Source organism: Rhinoderma darwinii, chromosome 1 (assembly GCF_050947455.1).
Source record: "Rhinoderma darwinii isolate aRhiDar2 chromosome 1, aRhiDar2.hap1, whole genome shotgun sequence".
Lineage (NCBI taxonomy): Eukaryota > Metazoa > Chordata > Amphibia > Anura > Rhinodermatidae > Rhinoderma > Rhinoderma darwinii.
The window spans coordinates 360,777,156-360,799,872 of NC_134687.1; the positions used below are offsets into that span (position 1 = coordinate 360,777,156).

At 38.4% G+C, this 22,717-nt stretch overlaps 1 protein-coding gene across 50 annotated transcripts in view; it reads left to right on the forward strand.

Annotated features, from left to right (window-relative positions):
- PTPRD (protein tyrosine phosphatase receptor type D) overlaps positions 1-22,717 on the forward strand; it is a 1,823,241-nt gene that overhangs the window by 1,737,899 nt on the left and 62,625 nt on the right. For 29 of the 50 annotated variants that reach the window (XM_075826835.1, XM_075826871.1, XM_075826905.1 and 26 more), the window contains 4 exons: positions 4,576-4,695; positions 6,014-6,055; positions 6,512-6,609; positions 20,310-20,433. In XM_075826835.1, the coding sequence (XP_075682950.1) occupies positions 4,576-4,695; positions 6,014-6,055; positions 6,512-6,609; positions 20,310-20,433 (384 nt within the window). The remainder of the gene's footprint in view (positions 1-4,575; positions 4,696-6,013; positions 6,056-6,511; positions 6,610-20,309; positions 20,434-22,717) is intronic. The other 21 variants (XM_075827052.1, XM_075827076.1, XM_075827062.1 and 18 more) reach the window with 3 other exon arrangements.

The window sequence follows — 22,717 nt, forward strand, 5'->3', positions numbered from 1 at the left end:
TCATATCATATTACCCTCTACAGTATTACATGCAGACCTCATCAAAAAATTAAATGATTGTGCAAATCGTTATTTTCTACATAATGAACACCTTTTTTACTTTAAATATTGCATGCTACTGATTATTTCATATTATTATGCTACAATGAAGTAATTAATATCATTATAAAGTAGGGAACAATACTAGCTAGATGAACATGGTTATACAAACGTTCAGCCATAACAGTACAACTACCGACAAGTGAAGTGAATAACATTGATTATCTCATTACAATGGCGACTGTTAAGGGTGGGATATATTAAGCAGCAAATGAACAGTTAATTCCTGAAGTGGAGGTGTTGGAAGCAGGAAAAATGGGCAAGTATAAGGATCTGAGCGACTTTGACAAGGGTCAAATTGTAATGGCTAGACGACTGGGTCAGAGCATCTCCAAAACGGGAGGCGCTGTGGGGTGTTCCCGGTATTCAGTGGTTATTATCTACCAAAAGTGGTCCAAGGAAGGACAACCGGTGAGCAACTAGGGTCATGGGTGTCCAAGGCTCATTGATGTAGGTGGGAAGTGAAGGCTAGCTCATCTGGTCTGATTCCACAGAAGAGCTACTGTAGCACAAATAACTGAAAAAGTTAATGCTAGCTATGATAGAAGGTGTCAGAACACACGGTGCATCGCAGTGTATGGGGTTGTGTGGCCACAGACTGGTTATAGTGCCACTGCTGACCCCTGTCTACTGCCAAAAGCACCTACAATGAGCATCTGAACTGAACCGTGGAGCTATGGAAGATCATGGCCTGGTATGATGAATCACATTTTCTTTTACATCATGTGGATGGCCAGGTGCGTCTGCATTCTTTACCTGGGGAAGAGATGGTACCAGGATGCACTATGTGAAGAAGGTAAGCTGGAGGAAGCAGTGCGATGCCTTGGATAATGTTCTGCTGGGAAACCTTAGGTCCTGGCATTCATGTGGATGTTACTTTGACACGTACCACCATCCTAAACATTGTTGCAGACCAAGAACACCACTTCATGGTAACGGTATTCCCTAATGCCAGGATAATGCACCCTGCCACACTGCAAAAATTGTACAGGAATGGTTTAAAGAACATGATAAAGAGTTTAAGGTGTTGACTTGGCCTCCAAATTCTCCAGAAAAAGTCCAATACATGGAGACCCACCTCACAACTTACAGGACTTTAATGATCTGTTGTGAACGTCTTGGTGCAAAATACCAGAGGACACCTTCAGAGGTCTTGTGGACTCGATGGGTCAGAGATGTTTTTGTGTAATGAGGGGGACCTACACAATATTACATAGGTGGTTTTAATGTTATGGGTGATCGGTTTAGATTATCTGCCAAAAGTATAATACAAGCTTTAAAAAAAGAGTCGGTTAGAATACAAAAAAAATATTAAACGAGTGAAATACTGACTCAGTAGTATTTAGTGATACCATACAAAATTATTACTCACTGCCATTGTCCCTCTTCAGGGCTATACAGTATAGTACCTAGTATACAATCCCAGTTCATCTTGTCAAAAGTGGGAAAATCCACTTCCAGAGCACAACTCCACTGAGTCATGGGAAGAGGTGTAAAGTTTATAAAAGCATGATACAGTATAAATGAAAACATCTTGTCTTGGAATGTACTGATTATGAGTGGCCCAGTTTCTAGAACTTAGACTCTTATGTCTGCACCTAGTGGGCAGTATCATGAATTTAAATCATGGCCCATTGTAAACCACTACAAGGCTTTTAGTTAATCAATGAAACTTCAAGGTGATTACCAAAACATTATCTAACCAGTGTAAATCCTCAAATAGTGAGCCCATATGTATATGTATGTAGAAATTCAGCAGCTTTCTGTGTTTATTAGTCAGGAGAGAATGGCTAATTAGGCTGCATCAATATTTCAGTAGGTGAGACGTTTTGGCTTTTCATTAAGCATCTTTACTGACACAGCAGGTTATTAAAAGGCACTGTCTGACCTGACACAGAGGGTAATATATCTATTAATTCCAAAAATATATGAATCAGGGAAGTGAAGTAAGCACTTTATTAAATACGTGACCTCAAAACTTATGTTTTTTTGGTGCATTACATCGAACTGGTGATAATAAAAACTCCAGCTAGCATAGGAGTTATTCTGTGTTACTTGTCCATATGGGTCTTAATGTATCTGATATTTCAATAGCTATTACCAGTAGTCAGTGGGAAAGGTGATGGAAAAAAAACAAAAAAATAGGACTTGTCATTAAAGAGAACCTATTTCTACCCCATACATGTTAAGCTGAGTGCACCATGTTATATGCTCTGCTGAAAAGACCCTGGGGCACTTTAAACTATTTGTCTATCCTCCACCGTTTTTGAGATATCTGTGTTGTTATTATTGGAGCTGATATGTAAATTACCCCCTGTACTTTCAGTGGGGCATTTATTTTCATGGAAAGGTCAGGGGGGTGTGATACTTAGCGCTCTGACACTTTCCAATCCGCTATGGACGGTGTCAGAGAGCCTTGTGCTGTGTGATCTCGAGTGAGAGATCACACAGTCTTGTGATCACTGTCTGACAAGAGCTGGAGAGAGGAGAGAGTGTGTGCACGCACAGCTCCGACGCCACCGTTGCCACCGCCATGGAACAGGAGAGGAGAAGAAAAATTCACATCCAGGCAGCGGTAGAGTCGGAGCTGTGCGTGCGTGCGCACTCTCCTTCTCTCTCCAGCTCTTGGAAAATAATATATTCTCAAACATAAGAACTGTACATATGAATACATATATAGCATTGCTTCTTTTCTTGATTGGACCAAAAGAAAAGTAGTATACTTGTTAATACTTTTTTGTATTCCTGATTCATAACATTATAGTTATATGATTGTTGTATAGTTACACCCACAACAGAATTTGCAAACTAAACCAAAATACTGGGGCAGATTTATTAATGCTGTATTAAATTAAAACAGCGAGGAATTAGACTAAATGTGCCAAATTTATTGCGGCAGCTCATGCTGGATGATAAATTATTTTTTATTATTTTAGACCAAAATCTTGGGGCAATTAGGTGCATCTTTAGCCATGCCACCTTTTCCGCTAAGCCACACCCCCTTGTTGAGCGAGTAGCGAACATCTGTTCTTTTTGAGGAATTTTATTGACGAATTTGTCTAAAATGATTTTCTCTAAAAAGAAGGTGCAACTTAGGCCAAAATTCTGGCGTAGAACCAAAATTAAATTTACGCCGCTGTGTCTACGGCATACACAAGTTTTCTTGACTAAAAAGGGACCTTCTGACATGTCTATTTAATTAAGTACTTGTACCCCCTTGAAAAAATCTGGAACATCTTTTCTTAGGACTCAGAAGCCGAACCTGCAGCCATCAGCTTAGGCTGGTTTCATTGTAAAAAGTTGTCTGGTTGGGGCAACCCATTTAATATTGTTTTGACAATACAATAGCATTCACGACTAGTCATGCCATGAAACTCAGCATTTTAACTAAGATTTAAAGTTATTATTTATTCCCTGCTTGCAACATGATTAGTATTTCACATACTTAAACTTTGTGAGCGTTTATTTAGTACCTATGCATTTGAGTATATATAGGTTGTCGTGGAAGTCAATGGCTCAAACTATATTGGACTGAAATTTAGACGTGTGTTCCAACAGACACTCACGGCAGGAACTTTATCCAGCATCCTAATCAGGAGATTTCATAACGATATATATCGAAAGAGGAGAAATGACACATAGACGCTGCTTGTATGCTCAAAATACTCCTCTAGAGGTTTATTGCCAAACTCAATTACAATGATATCATTCAAAAGGGGTATAGGCTTGAGGTTAACCAATCAGAGGCAATGTGACAATAACTGTTATTCAGTCATTAGCAAACAATTAGAATATTTCAAGTGCATTAATATAATTCTTAATTAAAATGCTGACATCAGGTAACGCCTGGAAACAAGCATAAAATAGAGTGGTGGTAAATTTTCTTTCCCAAGAGGGAGTTTGTTGCGATAACGACAAATAGTTGCACTTTATATCTGGGCGTTCAGCCAACCCACTAGCCATGGATACATGAAGACCACATGATGAACACATAGAGATAACACATTTATTTGAGACTCGAGCACAACTATGTAGAGGAAAGTTCATTAAAATAACGGAGAATACATATCTTTGTAATTCGGCATTCTGCTTGATAATTCATAACGTAATTTAATACATAGAATATAAGCAAATGGACCATCCTTCACAAGGTAGAGAGTAATTTAACAAGATTTGCTACGTATATGTAGCCACGTGGTACAAATACAAATGTGGCAGTCTAAGCTTTTTCACCACTTGTACAGTATGTCTCTTTTTCCTTATGAACTTAGTAAACAAATCCTTTGTTCTTCAGTTACCACCATTCTGTTTGTTCTTTTTTTTCCCTTGATTGTTTACATGTTATTTGGTATTACAATGTCCTTTTAATGTGAATGTGCCTCCGTTTAGTTTGTACTGTATATGTGCAGATTTATTGATTTTATACTATTGCTACTAATTGGCTTACCATGTTCAATTGGCTTTTACTTTTTACAGCTTTGAACAGTAATTCAGCCCCCCACGCCTCACTGGTTGGCTCTGTGTCCTCTTTCTCTAGTCAAACTACCACTCAGTCCTTATATGATAATTACTCCCTCCCACGATTCGCTCAAAAAGGTCTAAACATCTTTGTCTCTTACTTTCGCTGTACCGTTTTTTTTTTTTATATCCTTCACATTGATCAACCACCATTTTCGAAAAGTCTTCTTGTCTTATGTTGACTACTCACTCCCATTCACAGGGGTGCTTGATCTGGATCTGAACATGACCTTCTATTTCATTTCAGAAATGGCACCCAATTCATTTCCAAAGTTATAGTATTAAAAAAGGTTGAACTCGATGGACTATTTTTCTAATTTGACCACGTAAATATAAGAAGTAGGTTGGAAATTAATAACAAATTATTTAGGCTCTCACGGCTCTTATACTAAGAATTGTTGAAGGCTTCCTTTCAGATTACAAATTGAATTTGTTAGTAAGACCACCATAAAACCACCTAAAAGGTATCTAATATTAATTATACCTCTAAAAGATCACTGGGGAACAAAAACAGGTTTAATTTAGCTAATGTTATGACTATCAAGGCTGATTTATTGAGAATTCCAGTTTAAGCTCCCTAAATTCATTGTGTTTCCTCTCCAATCCTGAGTAATAGTATGGGGTATGCTTATATAGATCTACTAGCCAGCTGTGGTCCAGTATACAGTATGTCCCAATTGGATCATAATATGTGATGGACATCTGTAATACATCCAGATACTGCTGAATGGCACCTAAAATAATGCTTATTCAGTACGATGCTTGTTGGCAACATCTGGCGTGTCAATTATTAACGGTCAATGGTGCCTGTTTTGTTTGGGAAGAATACTTGTTATGGCAGGCATGAATAGTACAAACGTTTGCAGCTGGCAGGTTGATACAGTTACCCCATTTCTGTGTTTGTCTTTTTATTCTTTACAGGTGTCTTTGTAAGACAAAGATGTTTACACCTAGGGTTGATTGTAGGCATTTTTCAGGGGTTGGGCTTAGGGTGTTTTATAGAGAAATATTTTTCTAATAGAGAGCACCATAACCCCTCTCTCTACAATCTGCTAATAGTGAAAACATTTTTGATGCCCCCAATTGCCATACTACCCCTGCTCCCAAAAGCAACCATTATAGCAGAATTACTGTGCATGCTACATATTCAACTGTTTTGCATGTTTATGTCCCATACATGTCTTTTTGAGTTATTAATACAGGTAATCTATTTTCAGAAAATCATATTGGCCATTCCATGGAACATTCTTAACTTGGTATCAGATTGTCATTTTATGGGTGACCCAAACTATTTGCTTCCTTACTTAATTGTGCTCTGGGGCAAATGATTTGGGCTACTCATTGAATTTCATGGCATAATTCATTTTTTTATTTATACCCCCCATTTCCTTTTCAGGTTCAGGTGTTGCCGGTTACCCTGGTAACCTCCATTCTCCAAGTTAGTTTGCCTTCATTATGCCTTTTTTTATTTTTATTTTTTTTATTCTTGATTTCTTTCTCTTTTAGGAGCCTTTCATTTTCTATTTAGTTCACTACTTGCTCATCACTTATACTGTTTCCATTTCATACAGTGCAGAACAAAGGGTTTGAAATTGTAGATGTCTCTACCTGTGCTCTAACTGTGATCACTTTACTTTACTTAGCTAACATCATGATTCATTGCACAATAATGTCCTTCACACTAGGCGAGTTGGCTTTGGGAATATGCTTGGTGACTATTCATGCATCAAAGCTCATCCGTCCAAAGCATGTTCAGCTTTGAGTAACCAAACTTATCTGCTTGCTTCTCACATACAGCATCTTTCCTACCTGCACATTAATTATCTTCATAACTGTATATCATATGAGTATCTATGCAGTAGTCGGTATATTTGTCTTCTTCCTTGCTTCACAGGCATGGCCAACCACCCACCTATTCCCATTCTGGAGCTTGCAGATCACATTGAAAGGTTGAAAGCTAATGACAACTTGAAGTTTTCTCAAGAATATGAGGTATTTGATATTTTTTGATGTGCTGTATAAGATTAGATATTATTTTGGAGGATCAATTATAATATATCTCTGTAGTATAATACATTTTGATTGCTGACTTCTGGCTTGTAAGGCGGTCTCAAAGTGAGCATAGCTCTTTAGTACTAGGAAGGCCAATGATTTTCCTACAATCCAACTTTTAATATACTTTAGATCAAAGGATCTTTAGTCACCAACTCAAGTAAAAGTAAAGGCCCTTTTACACCAGCCAATGACCGGGTAAACGAGCGTTCATATGTACGCTGGTTCCTGATCATTGCCCTGTGTAAACAGGGCAACGATCAGCCGATGAACAAGCAAACACTCAATCATCTGCTGGTCGTATCGTTTATGCAGCAGAAAATATTATCATTGTTGGCAGCACATCTCCCTGGGCAAACAGGGAGATGTGCTGCAGACATGATGGCAATTCATGGGGAAGAGCGCTCGTCCCAATACATAGCTCATTGAGAAAGCAGCAAACGAGCGCCGATGAACGAGCTATCTCGTTGATCGGCGCTTGTTGTTACGGCAAAAAATTGTCCGGTGTAAAAGGACCCTTAATTACAAGTTAATATTGCTATGTGTTGTTATGTACATATGAAGTAAATTGTTCATGTTATGTTTATTCCTGTGCAACCTTTAACTTTTATTATCATTTTCAATGCCTTTCTCCTTCTACTTGCTCTATTGCCGTGTGATGAGTAAAATGCATTACAGCGATTACCATTAAGCTTAATTCATTCATTACATTCCCCTTGATTTGCTAATTACATTAGTGTCCCTAATGTGATATAAAGTTACTAGTATCATTCTGTCATTTATCTTAATAATCACAAGTATGTAGCTACTAGCAAAATTAAATTGGAGGTTTCTTACACATTATCAGCTTTTATTGTATTAGCAGCAGCACAAAACACTTCTGTTTTTTTCGGATGCAAACTTGATTTCCAGGAATAGTATTTTAATGTTATAACCAAGTTTCGTTCCACAAGGGAATGATTACATGGGTAATAATCCAATGACAGTTGTGACTGCTAAGTGTTGCTATATATTGGAAGAGAGTGTAAGGTAAGCCGTTTGCTGACATCTTTAAAAACGAATGGGTTCTAGCGTTCACATTTCTTAGGCTCTTTTCACACTGGTTTCTGGTTCTGTTTTTACAGGATCCATTTGACCATTTGTTCTTTTTGACATTCTTTTACATGAACTGACCAATATTACTGCTCTCACATGTTCTTTAAAGGGGTCTTCGCATCAAAGATATGCCATCAGTAAATGACTGCTAGTAGTCCAACTACTGGGACCCTTTTGACCCCAATAACAAAGGAACCACATCTCTCAGTAAAGTGTAGCGTTCCCCTTGGATCATTCCTATTACATGACCACTCCTGACCCAAGTCTGTGTATGATTATAACTCTTCCCTATTCAACTAAATGGGGTTGTAGTGCATTTCATGACACCATGCCTGTTCAAGAGTTATGCTGTACTGTATTGGGAAGGGGCTGCAGCTCCTTCGTTCTAGGTACTGGCAAGTGTCCTGTGGTTAAAGTTTGCTAATGTCTCATAATAAAAATTATATGCCCATAAACCAATATTAATATCATAGAGGGACCGTTGTATTACAGGGTCGTCCATTCAGGTAACTGTATAGCCAGATGCGGCTTACTCAGTCAATAACCCTAATGATCAAACATGTTCACATTCAAATTCAAATAAGGCTGCCTGCCGGCAGAAATAAGCCCTGTTTTCCAACCATTATTAAAGAGTAAAAATAAAAAAGTCTTTATTCAATTTGCAACAAGGACAGACTACATGAAATGTAAAAGTTAATGTCCATTTCTGACAGCAATTAGCACAGTGCCAGACGTAAGAGCTCTGTCTAGAAAGGGTTAAGTACCACAACCACAGAGCGCTACATGCAGTTAGTTATTAGTTAGATTCAAAGGTGTCAATAGGACAATTATTAAAATAAAGGTAGAAGTCCCCCCCCCCCCCCGATGACCATGGCCCCGATACCCCTGAGGACGCTACATTGTAGCGAAACATGTCGGGGGGGCTTCTACCTTTATTTTCATGTAGTCTGTCCTTGTTGCAAATTGAATAAAGACTTTTTTATTTTTACTCTTTAATAATGGTTGGAAAACAGGGCTTATTTCTGCCGGCAGGCAGCCTTTTTTGAATTTAACTGTTGCACGCCCACCAACTATTGAGCTCCGCTCCATTGTATTTTTTGCCAAACATGTTCACATGCACAAGAATGTACAGGCTGACATCTGTAATTTGTCCAGATTCATTGACATAGTATTTCTAGCAGAGCCAAGTTGGCTTAAGAGATCTGTGGTCATCATTAAAGGGATAGCAAGTTTATGACAGACTTTCTCATTAATAATGGATTGTTCTTTAACAGAGACATTGGCCCACATTTACTAATGCTGTGTAATAGTTAGACAAGGTAAACTTAGACCAGGCAGTCTCATAATACGTTAAATGTATAACAGTTGTGCATCCTGTATGATCATTTTGGCACTTGCATGACCTATTAGACACTTTCCTCTTCCTTATACCACTTTTGATTTGACTTATTTTGCACCAGAACGTTGTGCCATTTATTTTGCCCATATTTGGCGCACACCACCACATTTTAGGGCATGTCCCCTTTCTGGTAAGCCACACGTTTTCTCCTGTTAAAGGGAACCCGTCACCTATTGAACTTTACTTATCCCTCACTGGCTGCTGCTATAAAAATTTCATTGCCATTATCCCCTCTCCTAAACTCTTCCTCCGACTGTAAATAACGGTCTGTAAACATGTTGCGCCTTTTATCGTAATAATTCGGTGTCCCGTTGTACGCTCACCCCAGAAGAGGACATCAATGCACAAGTGTGGGATTTTGTGTGCTGGGGGAAGGCGAGGAGCTGTCAATCAAAAGTAAGGAGGCGGAGTAAACTCGGAAAGACTTGAGGAATGAAGATATGACTCTTTTCAAACAAAGATTTGACTCTTTTCAAACAAAGATATGACTCTTTTATGCTCATTTGCATATGGTGTGGAAACACTCAAAAACTCAATACTAAAGCTACAGAGCCGACTAAGAAGACAATTTTAGGTTAAATGATATTTCACCCACTACCCCCTGGTATTGCTGGTTTAATCAGTAAAATGCTGGTGACAGGTTCCCTTTAAGTCACACACCCTTTTTGGAACACTTTTTAAAAAAATGTCTAGGTGCAAACATCAAAATTATTCTAAACTGCACCGATTTTCGCCAAAGTTTGGTGCATTTTTTGACACTTTTTAGAACGAGACACAGTAGTAAATCTGCCCTATTGTATTTTTTGTGTATGTCAATTAAATTACTATAATGAATATAATCATTATAATGTCATTGATGTAGTTTCACATGCTTACTATTTATTGACTTGTAAATATCATTGTCAGTCACAGTGTACAGTTAGTTATCAGAGCCATGGATCCTTGATGATGGCCAGTGCTGTGGCTGTTATAAAAACAGTAAACCAATTAAAAAACATATACAGGTATTACATGTATAAAATTACAAGATATAGATTTGACCTTCCTTTCTTTCTTTTTAAATCAGACATAACCCGAGATGTATGGCGCGAGATGTTAATAAAAAAAGTTTCAAAACCTATAAACAATGACATTTTTTGGTGCAAACACTTGTTATTGAGAGGCAGCCACATACCGACCAGATTCCCTTAAAGAGGCTCTGTCACCACATTATAAGTGCCCTATCTCCTACATAAGGAGATCGGCGCTGTAATGTAGGTGACAGTAATGCTTTTTATTTAAAAAAACGATCTTTTTTCACAACGTTAGGAGCGATTTTGGTTTATGCTAATGAGCTTTCTTAATGCCCAAGTGGGCGTACTTTTAATTTCGTCCAAGTGGGCGTTGTACAGAGGAGTGTATGATGCTGACCAATCGGCATCATGCACTCCTCTCCATTCATTTACACTGCACTAGCGATATAGTTATATCACTATGTGCAGTCACATAAACACACACTAACATTACTACAGTGTCCTGATAATGAATACACATGATCATCCAGCCTGGACGTCATGTGTACTCAGAATCTTGACACTTCTGAATCTTTTTTTGTGAGATTCCGGCAAGTGAAACCAAATCTCGTTTAGCTCCGTGATCTCGCGAGATTTCGTATCCGTTGCTGGAATCTCACAAAAAAGAGTCAGAAGTGTCAGGATTCTGAGTACACATGACGTCCAGGCTGGATTTCATGTGTATTCATTATCAGGACACTAGTAATGTTAGGGTTTGTGTATGGGGCTGCACATAGCGATATATCTATATCGCTAGTGCAGTGTAAATGAATGGAGAGGAGTGCATGATGCCGATTGGTCAGCGTCATGCACTTCTCTGTACAACGCCCACTTGGTCGAAAGTAATAGTACGCCCACTTGGGCATTAAGAAAGCTCATTAGCATAAACCAAAATCGCTCCTAACGTTGTGAAAATAGATAGTTTTTTTTAATAAAAAGCATTACTGTCACCTATATTACAGCGCCAATCTCCTTATATAGGAGATAGGACACCTATAATGTGGTGACAGAGTCTCTTTAAAGAATACGGGACATTAAATATAATACATTGCCCTGTAGGAGCTATAATCTTTCCTATAATCTGTCCCCTGGATTTACTGCCACTACACAAATACTTCATCATGGTTCAGCTCCGGGGCAGTTGTAACTCTGCCAGTGGAACTTGACTTCTACCCTGTAGACTAAAATCTCATTAGAGATAGATTCACACTTCATTTATGTGTCATATGTACACAAGTTGGGGGTTTTTTTTTTTTTCGTTTTTTTTTTACAAGCTTTTGAAATTTTATCAAATCTCTAAAAATGTGCGCAAGTTAATGATACATTTGTGTTGCTTATTTATTTAGAAATCGAGAAATTGTTTACTGATGAGCATGAGTTGCTTTCCGTACAGTTTTTTCATGACCTTTATCTATAGTCCACTTATTAGACATAGTTGTAAAGTAAAGATGGAAAAAGAGTTGTTGATTTTTTTTAATGTTAATTTTGAGTAATAAATATCCAAACCAACAGAATATTCATTCTGCTTTGGGCACAGAATTGTTTACTTTACAATATATTACGCAGCTGTATACAGGCCTCCTAAAGTAAATGCTTTAGATTTTGGGTTGCTGTTTACACTTGCAGTGGGTTTTTTTTTGCTTGTTTTTTTTTGTTTGACCAGAATAGCGTAGCATGCTGCGTTAGGCCCCATGCACACGACCGTGTTTTTGCGTCCGCAATTCCCCCGCAAATCCACGGGAGAATTGCGGACCCATTCATTTCTATGGGCCCATACACACTATCCGTGTTTTCACGGGTCTCCGCATGTCCGCAAATCCGTGCCGCAGAAACTCAGGACATGTCTAATTACGGGCTGCAAATTCGATGCCGACATGCCAATAGAAGTCAATGGGCCCGTGGAAATTGCGGATACACCTCCGTGTGTCATCCGCAGTTTGCGGATTTGCGGAAATGTTGCTAGGCGACGACCGGGAATGAGTTCTGTCGTCATCCTGTTTTACCTAGGCTTTTTTTTTTTCATCCGCATTTTGCGGATTACATACGGATGAACTGCGGATTACATACGGATGAACTGCGGATTACATACGGATGAACTGCGGATGACATTTCACGGAACACGGTCCTGGAATTTGCGGACCAGAAAAACACTACGGTCATGTGCATGAGGCCTTATTCTATTCATTTTCCCATCAGAGACATTTATGACATATCCAAAAGATATCCAAAGAAGTAGTAGGACAACAGCACACGTCTTCAAATCATCCAAGTGGTTTTATTGTCAAGACATCCACAAACGACAAGCAACGTTTCGACCCATAGTGAGTGAAGGGTCTTTGACAAAGACCCTTCACTCACTATGGGTCGAAACGTTGCTTGTCGTTTGTGGATGTCTTGACAATAAAACCACTTGGATGATTTGAAGACGTGTGCTGTTGTCCTACTACTTCTTTGGATATACATCGTGCTGGAGTTGGTTTGCCTGGCTTGACAGCGTGCACCGCACCATACTCGGGACTAGTGCTGCTTCAAAAATCTCCTTTTTTCTGATATCCAAAAGATATGTCATAAATGTCAGATAGATGCAGGTCCCACCTCTGGGACCCGCACCTATCTCTAGAAGGGTTCCCCCTAAAGCCCATTCATGCATGCATGACAGCACTAATTATTTTCTAAAGCTTGTAATTTATTAAAGTGGCGCATGCTGTATGATAAAATAGCGCATCTTGCTAGACTTGTTACACACTGTTCTTCCTTACTCCACCTCTTGGTTGGCTTAGTTTACGTCAGTTATTTTAGTTTACACTTAAGCCATGCCCCTTGCTGCTAAGCCAAACACCCTTTCAAGACACATTTGAAACGTGTCTAGTGAGACGCAAACATTTGTTATTTTTATTGCAAAGTAATAATAGGTTTGTCTAAATTGATTTGCATTAAAAAAAAGCGCTACAGAATTCTGGCGTGACTACAATATTAAATCTGCCCCATTATGTGTTTAAGTAGGTGTCCTCTGTAACTGCTACTTGGCCCTCATAGAGGTCCATTTGGGCCCAATGAGTCATGTATTCCTCCTCTTCCACCTCTTCACAGGAGGTTAGCAAACAATGGAGAGAGCTGCACTTACAAGGGCCATGCCTGTCCTAAGATGGGGGTGTGATGGAGTGAAACAGCACCAGAAGAAAGGGCCCATTTATTATTTCCTATGGTGTATATTTAATGTTAAATCAGGTAATCTGATTCATACAAATAAAGGATACTGTTTTGCAAAGTGTTGAAGAATATGTTGGCACTATATATACCATTAATCATTTTTGTAGGTTGGCACTATATATATATGTGGCTTGACAAAGATCCCATAGAGACGGATCCATACGTTGCCTGCCTGGGGTGAATAAACACACCACTTTTTTTCACCAATTACCTTGGAGTGCTGCTGCTTCATTTTTTTTGGACTTCATTAACAAGGGTTCCTAGCCTCAACCTAGGAGGCCTGCACCCACTGCTGTCGCTGTGCTGCTTTATTATTTTTATCATTATATATATATATATATATATATATATATCATTAATCATTTTGTATGATAAGATTGGGGAAGTAGTAAACCTATGCCCGAGTAGGAACCCACGAGCACACGTTTGTTAAAAATACTAACCCCATAATACCTTTTCAAAAACAATACAAAAAAACTATGCCACAATGGCACAAACGTCTGTTTGGCTTTTACTTTATAAATAGGTCTTAAACTTGTTGCAACATTTTGGCACATTTTAATGTAGTACAACTGTCAGGTTTATATGTTAGATTGAAAGTATCATATTAATGTACTGCACTCCCATTTTAGTGATATCTGCCGTTGGCATGACTTGTGCACTAAATCCTCCTGAAGATTTGTCCATTAAACCTTTAATGTGCTTATTAAACCTTTTAATGCAGGCTAAGTGCAAATGAGTTATTAGTCTTTCACAGCTCAGAGATCATTCCATCAGTGTGTGTGTGTGTGTGTGTGTGTGTGTGTGTGTGTGTGTGTGTGTGTGTTTTTTTGTGTGCTTGTGTATACATCTGTATGTTTGCTTCGGTTTCCTGCCCATTTTTAGTCTTAAGGATTTGACAATTGCTTATGATGATACATAATAGTTGACATGAATAAAAGCAATCGTAGTAGAGTCCACCTGCCTCTGCCCACAGGCTTTAGAGTTAATAAGTGGATTTGACCATCTGGACTTTAATCTTATGGAAGTATACAGAAAGTGCTGTATAATATGCTGATGGCAATGCCCTAGTACACCGATGAACTGCTGAATGGCTGACAAAGACATCTGCTTGACTTTTCATACTTCTAAGCGGCTTTAGATGATTGTAGCTAGGAGTATGCTTGACATGGCATGTATCATTATTGGGAGAAGAGATCAAATTGCATTTCAACCTTGAAAAACGAAAAAATAAAAATAGGAGAAGTGATGTGAGCTGAGAATGTTGATTATGTGAAGCGCATCCTCACCAGCTTAATTCATTGTGTGATTACATTGCTCACTCATCAACTACTGATTGGGTGAGTCACCTTTATCAAGATGGAACATTTGGATTGTAGCCACAAAGTATCGGTTCAAAAATGTATCTAACTTCAGATATTAACAAATCCCTGATATATATATATTTGCCTTTCTGGGTAAAGTCTAATACAGAATAATAGCTGTGCGGTTGGCACCATAAGGGCAGTATCATTAGAGCTTAGTATTTATCCATTTACATCAAATTATGAGGGTTTCTCATTTTGCGGGACAAGTTGTCGTTTTTCACCGTTCCATTTATTGTACCATTTATTGTATCATATAATGTACTGGGAAACTGGAAAATAATTCTTTGGGAGGTGGAATGAGAAAAAAACAGTGATTTCGACAAAAAATAATTGGCAAAAATACAATATGTCGCCATATTGTGAGTTATCATTTTTTGATTTTTCCATCGATGGAGTGGTGTGTGAGGGCTTATTTATTGCGGGTCGAGCTGCAATTTTTATTGGTAGACTTTTTGATTACTTTTGGTTCCATTTTTTTTGTGGGAGATGAGGTGACCAAAAACAGCGATTGAGGTGTTTTTATGTGTTGTTTTTTTTTTTTTTGTTTTTTTTACTGTAATCACCGTGTGGGTGTATTAAAAATTTAATAAAACTTATGATATTTTTTTTTTTATGTGTATATATATACTAGTCCTAATTAGAATATCATCAAAAATTGAAAGAAACTCATATATTATATAGATTCATTACACACAGTGATCTATTTCCAGAATTTTTTTCTTTTAATGTTGATTTTTATGATTAACAGTTAAGGAATGTTCACACGGCCTATTTTCGGCCATTTTTCGGGCTGTAAACGCCAGAAAAACGGGCGTAAAATCAGAAGCAAAACGCCTCCAAACCTCTGCCCATTGATTTCAAAGGGAAAACGGCATTCTGTTCCGACGTGCAGGACACTTCTTGGGACGTTTTTGGAGCCATTTTCCATAGACTCCAAAGCTCCAAAAACGGCCGTAAAAAAACGTGTGAAAAACTCCGCGAAAATCGCGAGCGGCACAAAAAACATCTGAAAATCAGGAGCTGTTTTCTCTTGACTCTGCGTGTGAACATACCCTAAATTAAAACCCCAAATTTTGTATCTCCATAAATTACAATATTGGGTAAAAGTTGAAGTTTGTAGACTCCTAGTGTGACACTCTAATCAGCTAATCAGCACAACACCTGCAAAGGTTTCCTAAGCCTTTAAAAGGACTGGTCTGTTGCTCAGTGGTCCAAAGTCCTGTTTTCAGATGAAAGTAAATTTTGCATTTCATTGGGAAATCAAGAGTCTGGAGAAAGAGTGTAGAGGCATCAATCCAAGTTGCCTGCGGTCCAGTGTGAAGTTTCCACAGTTTGTGATGGTTTGGGGAGCCATGTCTTCTGCTGGTGTTGGTCCACTGTGGTATATCAAGTCCAGAGTCAATGGAGCCGTCTACCAGGAAATTTTCGAGCACTTCATGCTTCCCTCTGCTGACAAGCTCTATGCAGATGCTGATTTCATTTTCCAGCAGGACTTGGCACCTGCCCACACTGCCAAAAGTAGCCATACCTGGTTTAATAATCACAGTATCACTGTGCTTGATTGGCCAGCAAACTCGCCTGACCTAAACCCCATAGAGGATCTATGGGGTATTGTCAAGATGAAGATGAGAGACACCAGACCCAACAATACAGACGAGATGAAGGCCGCTATCAAAGCAACCTGGGCTTCCATAACACCTCAGCAGTGCCACACATTGATCGGCTCCATGCCATGCCGCATTGATGCAGTAATTCATGCAAAAGGAGCCCCGACCAAGTATTGAGTGCATATACTGTACATACTTTTCAGTAGGACAACATTTCGGTATTAAAAAATCATATTTGAAATTGGGCTTATTTAATATTCACATTTTTTGAGACACTAAATTTTGGGTTTCCATTAACTGTTAGCCATAATCTTCAACATTAAAAGAAAAAAATGCTGGAAATAGATCACTCTGTATGAAATGAATCTATATAATATATGAGTTTCACTTTTTGAATTGAATTACTGAAATAAATTAACCTTTTGATGATATTCTAATTCATTGAGAAGGACTAGTGTGTGTGTGTATATATATATATATATATATATATATATATATATATATATATATATATATACATATACACATATATTTTAACTGTATTTAACTCTTTTTATTATTTCCCTTAGGAGACTTGAACCAGTGATCGTTGGATTGCTTGCACGATATACTGCAATACTTTCCAAAAGCTTAGATGCCGTGGTCGCTATTGACGGTGGCATCTAAGGGGTTAAATGAGTGGGATCCCACTCTTTGCGGTAAATGGTCGGCTGTAACATACAGCCGACATGTACAAGTTATGTAGTGGGCTTTGGCCACGAGCCCTCTCAATACTTTCCCTTCCGACCTCTGCCGTATATATATATATATCTATATGTATATCTATATATAGATATATATATATATGATAGATGTCACCAAGGGTTTAGAAATGTTGTCTCAGCTGATCGCTGCGGGTCTAGCTACTTTAGTCTGCATCTGGCCATTTTTTAATTGGCTGACCATGTAATACATGGATGGCTCGGGTCCACCATAGCAGGAGTTGTTCTTTGTGAGCAACTCTCCACTGTGACTCATAAAGGGGAGTTCCAAGTGCGGGACCCACCACTATGTCGTCCATATGACCAATACCGCATATAGAAAAGGGTTGTCTACACGAGACAACCCATTTAAAAGTGACTTTATTTTGTAGAAACCACTTACCAATTTTTTTGTGAGCAATTACAAAACAACATCCATTAGCAGAGGGGTGATTTTATAACATAATGCAATTATTCATGGTATTTATGGTTTATTGATAGGATATGTAAGCGTACTCTACTGTTCCCACAAATCCCATTGAGTTTAATGTAGACTACCTTTGCACACACATCTCCTCTGCAAATCTCCCAGGGTCAGACCCCACTGATCATATATTAATGGTGTAAAGGATCTGCCAGGCACTACGTCAGTGGATACTCCCAGGATTAATCAATCGACACCTGAGGCCGGACCTCTTAGACTTACTCCGGCTCCCACCAATCAGGGTGGCAGGCTCAGGAGTGGGAGAGCCTATCGCGGCCTGGTCAGTCAGAGTTAGCTCCGCCCCCTGTCCATTTATACCTGCCGTTTTCTCTTCCTCATTGCTTGTGATTCTTCCTGGTTTCCTGGCCCTGCTACAGCCTTGCTCCAGCCTGCTTCTGCCTTGCTTCAGCCTTGCTACAGCTTCCGCTTATCCTGCTTCGCTCTGACCCCGGCTTGCTTCCTGCTCCTTGCTCTGCGTTCGTATATTTGGTGACATCCTGATTCTGACTGGCTCATTGACCACTCTGGTTTCCTCACGGTGTTCCGTGGGCTACTGCCCCTTCCCTTGCTTGTTCCCTGTTTGTATTCCCTTGCACTTAGTCAGCGTAGGGACCGCCGCCCAGTTGTACCCCGTCGCCTAGGGCGGGTCTTTGCAAGTAGGCAGGGACAGGGCGGTGGGTAGATTAGGGCTCACTTATCCCCTCCTTCCTGCCATAACAAATGGCATATCTTTTTAATATGCCATAAATGTTTGGGATGGGAAAGTAGAAGATTATATTGCTTACGTATTATACTATTTATTTCTCTAATATCTAATGTTAATTCTATTTTTATACAGGGAGCTATTCCAATAATATAAATTACTAAATGGCTGTTTATGCAGTTTCTAAGTATATGAGTTCAAGTTCACTGAAGGTCAATCTACGCATTTAGCTTACCAGTAGATGTCTTTACGGCAACCAACTGGCATATTCTCTAGTCTACAGTTACCAAAAGTTATAACAATTACAAAAGCAAATAACTATCAATTAATGTAAACTGTGCTTCATGACAAAACATAGGGTTGGCATTCAGTTTTGAAAAAAGGATATAGTAGAGCTAGAGAGGATTTGAAGGCGGGTGACGAGATTATTAAATGGGCATACAAGAATGGACAAGGAGGCAGCACTTCCAAAAATATAACAGCCTTTAATCACCCATGCGACGTTTCAGTCCAACAGGACCTTTCTCAAGCATGCTTGAGAAAGGTCCTGTTGGACTGAAACGTTGCATGGGTGATTAAAGGCTGTTATATTTTTGGAAGTGCTGCCTCCTTGTCCATTCTTGTTTGCCCAATATTGAGGCCCGTGGACCAGGTCCTGTAGAGGCATGCACTCCTTTGGTGGTCCAGTGCTGTGGAACTTCTCTCCTTCAGATTTTTAAATGGGATGGGAGAGTTATCTTACAATAAAAGTCTAGAAATATTAGGCTTGTCCAGCTTGGTAAAAAAGACACCTTAGAGGTGATCCTATTAACATGTATATGTACATGTGTGGTCAGTACAAAGAACTAGCACATAATCTGTTCTTTCCAAGGACTCTACAAAGGACCTGGGGACATACATTGCATATGGAAGCAAGATGTTTCAGACATCAATATAGGAAAGGGTTCTTTACAGTTAGAGTAGTTAAACTATGGAATGCTCTACCCCAAGAGATAGTAATGACAGATACCATGTCAGCATTTAAAAAGGGTCTAGTTGATTATTTACTGACAAATGGCATTGATGGTTATAATTAATCTAGCAATTAGGTGTAATTGATTCAGAAAGGTTCAACTTGATGGACCTGTGTTTTTTTCGACCTATGTAACTATGTTACTTTGAATATTACCCACGTCTGCGGCAATTTATATAAACATTTCATATGAAGAAAGGATAGCTATTCAGATCTTTTTTTTTTCAAGAAACTTAATAGTCATACATGTTTAGGGTATGTTCTCACGGCTTATTTTCAGCCATTTTTCGGGCCATAAACACCCAAAAAAATGGCTGAAAAAACAGAAGCTGAACGCCTACAAACATCTGCCCATTGATTTCAATGGGGAAACAGAGTTTAGTTTCGATAGGGCATTTTTTACGTGGCCGTTTGATAAAACGGCGCATAAAAAACACCCCGTAAAAAGAAGTGCATGTCACTTCTTGAGCCGTTTTTCATTGGTCAATAGAAAAACAGCTCCAAAAACGGCCGTAAAAAAAACGCTCGATACTTGAAAAAACGGCTGAAAATAAGAGTCTGTTTTCCCTTGAAAACAGCTCAGTATTTTACAGCCATTTTTACTTTACAGTGTGAACATGCCCTCACTGCACGCAACAATGGGATAGATATAACTACTGGTTTACAAGGATATCGACACTTACACTGGTTTTGTCAAAAACCCAAATAATCCCCATCATGACCTAGAGTAAAAAATAATAATCGAAGTCAAATCAGTTTGTAAATGCACTCTCATGTATCGTTTTAGTTTCTAAAAAGAAGCTTTAAATGTTTGCATCTAAAGGGAGAACCACATGCAAATGAAATGTTTTGTGACTACTATTTCTTAAAATGTAAATCTAAGTGTTTCTGAGTGTTTTTCTGACTTTTTTTCTATGTTGTATTGTATTAAAACTATACACCTCTTTTATGCTCTCTTTTTTTATTTACAGTCTATTGACCCAGGGCAACAGTTCACATGGGAGCACTCTAATCTGGAAGTTAATAAACCAAAGAATAGATATGCAAATGTTATTGCATATGATCACTCACGTGTGCTGCTTTCAGCCATTGAAGGTAAGCAGATCCTTCTTTCTCCAGTTAATGGTGGAATTAACGTGTCAACATGTAATAAACAGCTGCTATACTGTGTTAAGATGGTCGTTTGGTTTATTCTGCATTTCTTCATATTGAGCTAGAGGTTACAATTCTTGACTCCATGGACTCCACACAAAGTGTTACAGCCATTTATTATCTATTATCTCAGTATGTATTTTGTAGTCCACAATTTGGTAATCCCCTACGATGGCTGACTTTGCAATTTGACTTACTGTGATGTATTGCTGGATAACAGTGTACTTGCATGGGCAGGAATATTATAATATAAAAAAAATGAGTCTGTATTAAAAGATAGTTGTGCTTATAGTGCTTAGTTCTTCCTGTATTTAAAGGCGATTTCCAGTCCACCCATCCTTACTGAGGTTCATTTGCAGTATATATTGTTCTCATTGGTGGATTAGTTGCTTGTAGTTTATAATCATTCTGCCTTTTCTGTAATAGAAATAAGCTCTTCATGCACTTTCTGGTACATTTGTGTGGAGCTTATGCTTATACATAGCAGCCAATCTGAAAAAGCAGATCTGCAGCTGCAACTTGTGAGCAGATAGGAGAAAATGTCTTTAGATAATGTAGCTAAGCTGCTGTCACTGAACATAGCTGTGACCTTAAGATCAGAGTTAATAAGCTGTCAGCACTGAAGAAAATAAATAGCAGGTAAGCATTACCCAAAACTGAAAATCCCCTTTCAAAGAATTTGGGAACAGATTTACAGGTTTAAAACTGGCCATACATATTTATCTGATTAGAATTAAACCACTTACAAATTCTAAAAGATCATCCGATCATAAAAATATATATATTTTAAGGATACACACAGTCTTAAATATAATCAATTCTCCCAATGTATGCCCAGCTTAAGAAATAGCATGAGTGTATTTTTGGATCTATATTCACAGAGCATCAGTTGGTCCCCGGCATGCTCTGCAGTGACTGTCTATACTGTAGAATTACTTTCCATATTTTTTGCCCATGCATGTTTTTAGTCATCCCTTCTCTGTTGGTAACCCCACTTTATAGATAAACACATCATAACAAGCAACATCAAATATGCCTTTTAGCAATGGGTAGTCCCAAATATCTTTTCACACAATATATCCCTAATACATCCATACTGCGCATTCTGTGGCTGCTGTTATAAAGAACAGTTTAGCACCTTGGGGAAAAATATTGTAACTTATCCAGCAGGAAATGGTGCAAATTAAGTTACACATAATAAAACCAGTCAAGAAATGACATGTTTTTCTCAAAAGAAATTTACATATATTTCTCAGGCTATAATAGAGTTGAGATGCTATTTAATATATTTTTGTAACACATACCTCAAAATATTAGGTTATAAATGTCCCTTGTCAGCAATGGTGCCTTTATATTACTGAGGAACCAAATTCAAGTTCTGAGAACAGATGCTGCACTGTGGAAATGTACTACTTTTGTTGATGCTTGCGTAGAAAAAAAGCAATGTAAAATCTAATAAAAATGTATTAAATATTCTCTCATTTCCTTGCGTCAGGCACACATGACAACATTACTGCTATCTCACTCCATTATCACAAAACAAATGATCTTTGCTGCATCAGGTCATTAGTAATAGACCAGTAGTGTCTTTCTGTAATCTTTGAGAACATTAGCGTCTGGAGAGGGGGCTTCAGCTGCTCCGTATGTAAAATATGGGGTAGAAATTCTTAAGAGCTAGAGATCTTATCCATTTTTGTATTGTTTTTTTCTCATATGCAGTTTCGAGGAATTGTGCTCAACATGTAAAAAAAAAAAAAAACACAATGTGTGTGTGTGTGTATATATATACATAAATAATTTATTAATTTGTTTTTATATTTAAACATTTTTTATATTGAAGATGTATATTATCATTGTTGGGTACAATCTGTATAAAACTGGTCCTCTGGAAGGGTTGGCTAATAGATTATTAGAAGCAGAGTTAGGGCTCATTCATTCGAGCATTTTCCTCGACCGTGTGCTGTGCGTTGAAATAACTCATAGCACACAGACCTATTCATAACAATGGGGCTATTCAGAGATGCGTGAGTTGCGTGAAACTCGCTGCATGTCCTATATTGGTGCGTTTTTGCTCACCTAGTCGCCCATTGAAGTCTATGGGTTCGTGAAAACCACAGACAGCACAAGGACGACATCCGTGCGCTGTCGGTGTTTCACAAATCAGTTACAAATAACTGCAGAGAAATAAAAATAAAATAAAAAAAGAAGTGCTTGCACGGACATGAAA